This window comes from Acomys minous (genome assembly GCF_964271855.1).
Source record: "Acomys minous genome assembly, chromosome: 2".
In the NCBI taxonomy this organism is placed as follows: Eukaryota; Metazoa; Chordata; class Mammalia; order Rodentia; family Muridae; genus Acomys; species Acomys minous.
Genome location: NC_140484.1, coordinates 42652325 through 42663125, shown reverse-complemented (window position 1 = coordinate 42663125; position 10801 = coordinate 42652325). Strand labels below are relative to the sequence as shown.

General features: G+C 43.2%; 1 protein-coding gene across 7 annotated transcripts in view; it reads right to left on the bottom strand.

Annotated features, from left to right (window-relative positions):
- VPS13A (vacuolar protein sorting 13 homolog A) overlaps positions 1 to 6137 on the bottom strand; it is a 173472-nt gene extending 167335 nt beyond the window's left edge. For all 7 annotated transcript variants that reach the window (XR_014782857.1, XR_014782858.1, XM_084800462.1 and 4 more), the window contains exon 1: positions 5898 to 6137. Coding sequence is in view for 5 of the 7 variants with exons in the window: in XM_084800462.1 (XP_084656588.1) it covers positions 5898 to 5997 (100 nt within the window). In the remaining 2 variants the exon portion in view is untranslated. The remainder of the gene's footprint in view (positions 1 to 5897) is intronic.
- Between the last annotated feature and the right edge of the window lie 4664 nt (positions 6138 to 10801).

The following is a 10801-nucleotide window of genomic DNA, read 5'->3' as shown; positions in this document are numbered from 1 at the left end:
TGTGGCAAAGATGACTCTGAATTCCTAATCCTCCTGCCTCCGCCTCCCAAGTGATGTACAGACGTTCAGCATTATGTTGAGTTTATATTGTGCTAGGATCAAACTCACATGCAAGGATCAGCTATCACGGAAAGCAAACCAAAAAATTACATGGAGATGCTGCCTCATTCCAACCAGATGGCAAACATGCAAACAAAAAATAAAAACTACTGTCCTGGCTAGATATGAAACTGTCTCAAAACAAACAAAAGCAAATGCTGGTGATGGCATAGTTACAGCTAAGAAGAACAAAAAACAAAAATCCCTTACACATTACTGATGAGGATGTATATTAGAACAGACTCTAGGGAAAGCAGTATGCTAGCTTCTCAAAAACACCAAACAGAATTATCATATGATCCAGCCATACAAGTATGTTCAAAGTAGAGGAGTCAGAGCACAAGAGGCATCTAAATGTTTACTGCAACACTCCTCACAAAAGTCCAAGTAGAGAATCAGCCTACATATTCACCAGCAGATGAGGTGGAAAGGAAAACATGAGACAGATATAAAGAATGAAACTGAACAATTATACTTGCAGGAAAATGGATGGAACTGGAGGGCATCACAGGGCAGAATAAGACTCAGAAAGCCAAGTATGACATATATTCTCTCATGGGCAGAAACTGAAAAACAGAAAACAAGACCTGAAAATAGTAAGGGGACTATTAGCAAAGGAGAAGGGAAGAGACATCAGAAAAGTGGTTATGGGCTGTTGGGGGTTGCAGGAGGCGTTAATGAGTATAGAAATGTCACAGTGAAACCTATTCTTTTATATAATTAATATGTATTAAGTTATACTTTAAGGTTCTAGGGAAACATCTTAGAACATATATGTAATGATAAAATTTAGGCAATGAGAACTGGAAGTTTCCCCAAGATCTTAAGAATTATTTGCTGGTTCCTTATGTATTTAAGGATTCTAGGAATGAGTTCGTAAAATCAGGAACTGTGTCCTGACTGCGTATCTTCCTATACAATCTCTGGCAGAATAGTAGGTATGCAGTAAGTGCCACAGGGTATAAATCTCTATCAGTGTAGTAAGAATTTTGGTTTCTTTAAAAATGTGAATATGTTTTTGTTTTAATCCCAGGTGTGGGATGTGATGCTGCTTCAGATTGATCACAGCAGCTATGATTTGTCTTGTGCTCTGGGAGGGGCGTGGTTTTGCCAGCTGCAGACAGTTTCCACAAGTGTATAACAAATGCTTGAGCCCTGAGAGGTGCTGCTGGGGGCTGATGCTCCTGCTGTTTGCTGTATTGCTGATTAGAGATATCCTGAAGACAAAAATCCAAATTGTCCCCAAGGAACTGGAGGCTCCTAATCAGCAGAAGTAGTGGAATGATATAGACACCCCCTCCCAACCTTCTTTCTCTCCTACTGAGTATTGTGGGGTTGGAAAAGATAGGGATGGTGTAGGGAGGTAAATAGCCAAAAGGTCTGGTTACATATCAAACGATTACGATTAACAATTTAGAATGAGACTTAGTTAAATCGCAAAACTTCTGAGCTTTCAGTGTTACATATAAAGATGTTAGGCAACAACAACAACAATTACATTTGTCTAAGTGGTATGTATAATTTAGAGGAAAACAACTGAGAAATGAGAAAGGAAAGACTAACAATATTACAGGTACACAAGCACCTCTGTATTGCAAATGATAATTTCATAACAAAAGCTACCGTTACTGGACAGTGTCCTTTAAAAATGTAGGTAGTTGGGCATGGAGACCTAGCTCAGAGGTTAGAACCACTTGCTGCTCTTGCAGAGGAACCAGGCCCAGTTCCCAGAACGACACAGTGGCTCACAGGGGATCTGTCATCTTCTGACTTCCCTGGGCACCAGGTATGCACATGGTACACATACATACATACATACATACATACATACATACATACATACATGCAGGCAAAACCTCATACACATAAATTAGTAAATCTACAGAAAATATAAATTAAATCAAAGTTAAAATGCATGTACCTCTTATCATAGACGCTAGGCACTTGTTTTAAGAAGGAAGGAAGGAAATCTGTCCCAAGTCCAAATCAATTATAATTGCTGAGGGAGGATTCAAAACTGTGTACTCTATCAAATGTATAGGCTGATTCTAACACAGCCTAGATCTTGACAGATGTAAGTAAAATGTTAGGTTTCCAAAAACTCCAAGACAAGTCTAGGAAATAAAACAATTCCTAACTAGGAACTATTTCAGAAACAAATACCAGAACAATGCTTGGTGCTGCCTCAGGACTAATTAATAGCATAAGGCTAATAGTGAAATTAGCTGGATAACACAGAAACCTATCAAAAACTATATGTATAACCATTAATGGGCCCTTCTGACATGAGAGCATAAAATATTAACCCCATCTGTCCTAGAGTTTCTTTTGTTGTGGTAAAACATCAGGGAAAGGAAGTCAGGAAAAGAACTTAAGAAGGCAGGAACCTGGAGGCAGGGGCTGATGTGAAGGCCATGGAGGCGTGCGGCTTACTGCCATGCTTCCCATGGCTTGCTCAACCTTTTTAAATAGAGCCTAGAACCAATATCCCAGGGATAGCACTACCCACAATTGGCTAGGCCCTCATCAATCGATAACTAATTTTAAAAATGCCCTCCAGCTGGGTTTTATGGAAACATTTTCTTAGTCGACATTCCCTCCTTGCAAATAACTCTTTCACCAGTTTTGTATCAGGATTTATCTACACACTATCCTCATGAGCATTTGATATTCTCATTTTTAAAAAGTTTCTTTTCTTTCTTTCTCTTTTTTTTTTTTTGTATGTGTATGTGATATGTGTGTATATATTGGTGTTTGCATGTGTGAATACTTGGTCCCCAGTTGGGAGAACTGTTTGGGAAGGATTGGGAAGGAAGGAGGTATGTCCTTGTTGGAGGAAGAGTGTCAGTGGCGGCTGGCTTTGAGGTTTGAAGACCGCTGGTAGGTAGATCAAGATGTAAGCTTTCAGCTGTTACTTTGCTCTCTCATCATAGACTCTAACACTCTGAAACTGTAAGCCAAATGAAATGCTTTTATTGTATTTATTTATTTTTATAAGTTTGCTCTGAGGAACACTTATAATGCCTGTGAAGGCTGGAATTCCAGATGAGCCTACATGCCTACCCAGCATTTATGTAGGTTCTAGGGTTTTTAACTCTGGTTCTCAAGTTTGTTTAGCAAGCACTTCAATTGCTAAATCATCTTTTCATCTCTAAAGTAGTATTTTTAAAAGATATTCTAGTAGGTACGAAGGATTAAGCACTTTAGCTAAGGTTTTAATTTGCAGTTCCCTTGCTAATGGTATTGGGTGAAAGTGCGAAATAATATAACCATTTCAGAAACCAGTGTGAGGGCATATTAGCTTCATTAGAAAGGGTAGGTTCTTGGAGGGGAGGCTTCCATAATAAAATACTTGAGACTAGTTCTTATAGAGAAAGCAATATATCTGACTCAGTTTGGGAAGCTGAAAATTCAAACAGCATAATAGCAATTTTAGTGAAAATGAAACACACACACTATACTGTGGAGATTACGCTCACAAAAAGAAACTGACAGCCGCTATAACACCTTCCCCGTTGCCCTACTTCTAATAGACCCAGCACCTCCTATCACCACCAGGCTAAGGGCTAAGCTTCCAACACAGAACTTCTAGGAAACACAGTGAGACCATAACTAGACCATATCATGCCACTCCTCATAATGGTACATGTTTACTTAACCACTCACAACCCCACATTAGGTATTTACCTCAAAGAAATAATTTATGTTCACACTAAATCTAATGCAGCTTTCCTTTTAACTGCCAAAAAGGAAATACTGAGGGATGGGGGGGGGGGGGGTGGGGGTGGGGGGAGCCAGCAAAGCTCTGTTTATAACACAGCCATAAAGTGAAACACCACGGACAAGGACAGGAATTGCAGGGCAAGGTGACATATGCAGTACATGGGTGATATATGGATGGCTTCTCTGCATTCTGTTAAGAAGCCTTGCTCAGAAGCCAAGTGTGACGGCACAGGCCCTTAAACCAAGGACTCAGGAAGACAAAGCTAGAGGATTCTCTTTAAGTTCCAGGCCAGGCAGGGCTACATAGTGAAGCTGTATCTCAAAAAGAAAATGCTACATAGCCAAAGGACTCCATTTATGACACTCTAGAAAAAGCAAAATAGCAGAGATGGAAACAGAACAGTAGTTGCCAATTCAATTACAAAGAAATAGAAGAGGGAATTTTGTAGGCTTGTACAAGTTTTTTGTATCATTATCGGGATGGTGGATGCATGCTTAACACTTATTAAAACAGAACTATACACAAGAGCGAATTTTACTCTAGGTAAACTTCAAATATATAAATTCAATAAATTGTATTCTACACATGTATGTACCTTGAATGTAGAAGCAATATTTCACTACAAATCCAACCACTGTCCAAGTAGTTTTGCTTGTTTATTTAAATTTTTTCCTTTAAAAATTTTTATTTTATGTGTATGGTATTTTTACCTGTGTGCATGTCTGTGTACCACATGCTTGTATGCAGTGTCCCCCCAGAGCCAGAAGAGGACGCCGTGGGACTGGAGCTACAGATGGCAGTGAGCTGTCCTGTGGACACTAGGACTTGAATCCAAGTCATCTGGAAAAGCAGCCAGTGCTCTTAACCACTGAGCCATCTCTCCATGACCCAGCTCCGGTATTTTTTAAGGCTTCTTTCAGAGGTAGAGAGAGGCCAGTTTTGTAACTCTCACTTTTCAACAGAGCACCAGCACAGATTAAGTAAGCTGCAAGCATCTGCTCTCAAAGAGACTGCGCTAGCACTTACCGATCAATGTTTGCACACTTTATCATGGGAGAAGGTAACTAGCTACATGAGGGTTTGTTTGTTAAGTAAAACTAAATTACTTGCTTTCGTTATTTCAAAAATGAGAAGGCTCAAAATAAACGAGTATTTTTAGATAGCTGTTAGTAAGTGCATATCAGGGAATACACACACCTAACTTTGGTCTGGAACGTCCATTTCAAAAAGGTCTCTAATTGCTAATAGCTACTTAAATAAACAAGAGCATAATACAAAACAGATGGAAGCACTAAAAATGAGACACCTAATAAGGTAAAGCATTGCAGTAAAGGGGTAGGCGCAGGAAGCCCTTTTCTTCTAAGCTATGTTCACCATGCCTTCTTCAGGTTGGCGGAGACACTGAAAGCCCTGTTAGATTTTAACCGTCTTTCCCCCTACATTTTCTTGTTGTTCTTTTTTAAAACTCAGTCTTTTACTCAGGCCCACAAACACCCACATCACCACCTGGTCTGGCTGTGACCTGAAAACAGAAGCAACTGAGTTACTTACTCTAAAAGAGGCTTTCCTTCCCTTTTATATCCCTCCCCCGCCTCCTCCCGCCCCCCCCCACCGCCCCACCCCCCGTTATTAGCCTACCCCAGCTAAGCAACCCCTAAGTCCAGATTCAGTGCCCGGGAACCCGCCTAGAAAGCACCGTGTTATAAGGTAGGGAAGGGACGAAGGGCATCTTCGCGGACAGCGCCTGGCCTTCACGTGCGAGGCGGCGGTGCCACACGCCGTGGGCTCGCCGGAGCCTTCGTTACAGCTCTGGGGGAAACTGATAGGAGATGGCTCGCTCGCCCAGGAGAGGCCAGAGATCACCAGCGCCTGGCCCCACCGGGACTGGAGGCTTCGGCCCGGCCTTCCCCAACCTCACGGCTCGCGCCGCCCGCCAGGGAACCGCCGCCCCGCTTTACGTAACTAGAAGGGCGAGGCGGGCAGCTGCAGGTGGCGGCGCCGGGCTGGCCAAGGACCGAAGTCACGAGAAGCCGAGCCGCCGTCTCCCGCGACACTGGGACGGCGACCCCGTTACCTTTCCAAATGCCCAGAGAGAGCTGCGACTTGTCCAGGTTCACCACATAGTCTCCCAGGAACCGGTTCAACACGTCTACGACCACCGACTCGAATACCATTTTCCTCGGCCGCGGACAACACCGCGGCAGTATCCGCGCTGCTCCCTACTCGAGACGGCCCGCCTTACCGGCTCTGGGCCGGCTCCAGCCACGACGCCGGTGCCGCCGGGTCGCTCCGCCACACCGCGAGCGGGGCAGAGGGAAGGTGTCCGCTCGCACTGCGCGTGCGCAGCTCGGACTGCGCGTGGGGGCGTGGCCGACGCGGAACTGGAGGCGCGGCCGGGAGAGGAAGGGAGGGAGGGAGGGACAGCGCCTGCGCAACCGCGAGTCCGCGCGAGCCCTGAGCCGGGGAGGTGAAGGGGCAAACACCGCTCCTCTCCCGCCGGCCCCTCCTCCTGTCCGTCGCTTAGCAACAGGACACCTGTCCAAGAGCTGAGAGATATTGGAGACCCCGCCCCGGAATGACCCTCCGGAGTAGAGGCCGCTAGCCCTCGGCCGGGTGGCGGGGCGTGGTGCTAGCCGAGAGGAACGCCCCTTCCGCAGGAGAAAACTACGGTCGCGGAATCCACCCGCTGAAGGCTGTGTGCGGCTCGGTGCGTGGATGCAGGAAGTTTCCTGAGGCAGTTTCCAAGGGTGCTTTCCCCGATTATTAATTACCGGTTGTGAGGTTCTGCCAGCCTTGGTGCTAGGGTGCCTCAGACCGCTCCTGGGGTTGTCCGGGGTCCTGGCAATGATGCTAGCTGGCCCCTCAAGAGCCTTCACTTACTTCCCCAGCTGCGAATCTGTGCCAAGTGGAGGGTGAGGGAGAGTCAAGTTCGGAGAGAATTTCCAAGACCCTAACGTGCAACTGCACTTGGCGCCTTTTCCGATCAAGTCATGTCTGTGGAAGCTGCGGATCATTTCAAAGAGTAGCACGTTTGAGAGCCAGTGCCAAGACAGCAGAGACTAGGCAATCCTGAGCCTTTCCTGAGTGGCAGACCTAAAATAAGTAGGGCGTTCTCGGCTTCACTCTTGGGCTCATTGGAAATTACTCCCAAAGGCCTGAAGGTCATAAGACAGAGAGCTGACATTAATCCTCTGGGGATTTCAGAGGCAACAGTAAACTTTAAACTTTTTTCTCTTCACGTGACAAAGCCTGCCTTACCACGTAGTACCAGGCTTTTCAAAGGCTTAAGATTGGCCTTTGTAAAAAAAAAAAAAAAAAAAATTTAGCTTTTAAAGAACATAGTATACTTTGTACAAAATAATGGGGTCACTATAACGTCTTGGTACAAGTGTATGATGTATTTCGTTTATATCCATCACCTATTACCCTCGCTTGTCCCTTCTACTGATTCCTTTCCTCTTCCTGAATAAGCCCCTTCTGTTTTCATGAATTTCCTATCGAGATTCTAAAAGTACAGATTTTTATTTCATACAATTTTAAGTTTTATTTATGTGTAATAGGTGTTTTACCTTATGTATGTCTCCCTGAGCACTACATCTGTGCCTGATGTCCTCACGAATAACTCCCTGGTAGTGACGTCACAGCTGCTTGTGAGCCTCCACGTGGGCGCTGGCTATGGAGTCCTCTGAGGAATAGCAGTTGGTAGTGACCGCTGAGTCGTCCCTTGAGCCTGTTGCTGACATTTCATCCCAGGGGAGATATAGGCCAGGGAGCTGCTTCTCTTAGAGTCCTCAGAAACAACGGAGGGAGGATTCCACCAAAGTTCACTTTGGAGAACCAATGAGTTTGTTGGGCTTTTTTTTTTTTAAGATTTATTTATTTCATATACAGTATTTTGCCTGCATGTAATCCTGCCCCCCAGAAGAGAGCACCAGATCTCATTGTAGATGGGTGTGAGCCACCATGTGGTTGCTGGGAATTTAACTCAGGACGTTTGGAAAACCAGACAGTGCTCTTAACCTCTGAGCCATCTCTCCAGCCCCTTGTTGGGCTTTCTTAAAGAGCATAGACAAAGGGTCACTTAAAGGGATGTGGGTGCTCCTCTGCCCAAAAGGCCACACCTGAAAAGTGTTTATCCAACAGGGACGAAGGCTTCTCCATTGTAGCTTCATAGGTGGAGCTCCAGTCCTCTAGTCTTCTGGATTGGTAGCGCTAGTCCATCGGTTCTTAACCTATGGGTCGTGACTTATACCGGATCCAATTGACTCTTTTACAGGGGTCACCTAAAACCATCAGAAGAGACAAATATTCACATTACAATTCATAACAGTAGCAAGATTACAGTTATGAAATATCAACGAAGCTAACTTCATGGTTGGGAGTCACCGCTACATGAGGAACTATCTTAAAGAGTCACGGCTTTAGGAATGTTGAGACCCGCTGCTCTAGTCCCTCCCTAAGGCCATGCGCAATTCAGTCTCTGTCGTCCAGAACAGGTGGTGGTGACAGCTGGATCCACACCCTTTTTGCAAGGAGCCACAGCTGAACTTGCACAAGATGGAGTTTGCTTGGCTAGGACAGTCACAACAAGCTCCAAGGATATTTGGGGCATGTTGTTTGCTCGCTCTGAGGCAGAGTCTCACTGTACATTCCTGTCCAACCTCACTCATGGAGGTGTGCCTGCCTCTGCCTCACCAACGCTGAGGATAAATGCAATTTGTCACCACACCTGCCTTATTTGACATTCTCTTAGTTATTTTCACATAGTTTTCTATTTGAAGGGCCTTTGTGGAGTTTCTAAGTCAACTTCATGGTCTTGACACTGAGGTAATAGGAAATGTTCCAAAGTCACAACCAAACTGGCACTTCCTGATTCACCACACCTATTTCTCGAGCAAGTGCTGGAAAAGTACTGCAGAGTATGAACTGCTACAGAGAAACTCTGTCAGACTAAAATGCCAGGAAGAGAATAAAAGCCCCAGATTATAACACATTTTGTTATTGTACCTTTAACACACAGGTATATGGTAGGTTAAAAAATTCCACTGTGATTCCTAACACCATAAATTGAAAGTTACAAAAATTTCCAGAACTCAAAAAAAAAAAAAAACATCTTTAGTATCTTGAAAAACTTAAAATTCATTTTCTCCAATCAAGGAAAAGTTTGTGAAACTGGAGGAAGAGGATACTGCTTTAATGATGATGGTGATGATGATGATGATGCTGCAATGGTGATGATGATGATGAAATATAAGAGTACTTAAATTGCTTAATCGCATTGAAAAATCTACTGACCAAAGACAGGAAGGAATATGATGCATATTGAAACTGAACCCTTTGTCTAGGTTAGGCAGCAAGTGATGAACACATAGTTCCTAGTCACTAGAACTTACCATTTGCATGTAGACACTATTTGCTTAATCCATCTGGGGAAGCTTATAAGCAAAGACATATGTGAATGTCATATGAAAAGGGTGTGTCATTAAATCAGATGTCTGTTGGACCTTGAAAAATAAGCTCATAGACTACCAAAATCATTTTTTTTGAAGTGTCAAATTTGGAATGTCGATATAAGCCATTCTTTCTCTAGATCACAATCTAAATGGTATATTCCATTGTTTTGTCAAATGAAAAAAGGGGCAGAGAGCAGGGCATTCAGTAGCCCACTGTGAACTGAATCTGTGATCATGCTGCCTGCCTTGCTCATTCGGCCCAACCAGCCTCCATGTTTGTGGCAATATCCAGATGCGAGATCGTCCAGAAATGAACTCTGATCATTTGCACTTTTGAATACTGACAGCAGTCTCAATGTCCTTTCTCTGTTCTTGTTCCTTCCTTTGTGATAATTTAAGGAAAAAAGTCTATCTCATGTAGAGGTACCTTCTGTCCTTTGTATGTGCAATGTCAGACATAAAAGACAAGTTCGTAATTATAAAAAGGCTGTTGATATATTTGAACCTAGTGTGTGTGTTGATGGAATGGCTTAGTTCAACACCCAGTTATTAAGTTAAGTCTACTAATGTCTAGAAATCCCCACTGTTATAAATTATAAAGGCATTTCCTAAGAAATACATACATGCTCCTGGAATCTGCCTGGGAGCAACATGTCGCTGCTCAGAAGAACCATCTCAATTGACTACCATATCTTTACATTTTCACATTGTCTGTTCTCCTTTTTATAGCTAAGGAGATTCTGAGTCAGATCCACTAATTTAGTTTCATTAAATGTTAAAGTAGACATCAGCTACTGATCCAAACGGCTGCAGATCTTTCCTCCAGGAAATTAAAAGAGCACCACCTAGTGGAATGTTTTAAATTTCCACCCTTCAACTAAAGCAATCACCTTATCAATAATAATAATAATAATAATAATAATAATAATAATAATAATAATAATAATAATAATAATAAAAGTTTTAATAGGGTCCAATGATGTACCCTTGGCTGGTACCACCACCATTCCTGGCTTCCTTTCACTACATATTCTGGACATTTTGTTGCTGTTGATTTTCTCTCTCTCTTTTCCCTTTACATGGCAGCCAAAAGCTGCTTCCAATGAATCTACATTTATGTACTTTAACTTACCTTATTTTTTAAAAATCCAATGTTCCTCATATTTTTAATTATAGGAAAAGGTAGGAATGTTAGCATTCTGTTTCAGCTGGCCTACCTGAGATGTCATTGCCTCCCTGCCGTGGGGCGTAGCCCTGCCCAGGGCTATATAAAAGGACAGTTCCTACCTCGCCCCTCCCCCACCTCACTCTTCCTGTCTCTGCCTCTCTCTAGGGTATCCCCTGCCCCCTTTTTTTCTCTCCCCATCCTCATTTAATAAACTCCTTTACAACATAGTATCTGGCATCTGGTACCTTTATTACCTTATCTTATTATCTTACTGCCTCTTTATTAATCATAAAAATAGTGGTATAAATAAATCTTTATTTTTATAAAATAAAATTGAAATATCTTTTAAACTAACTT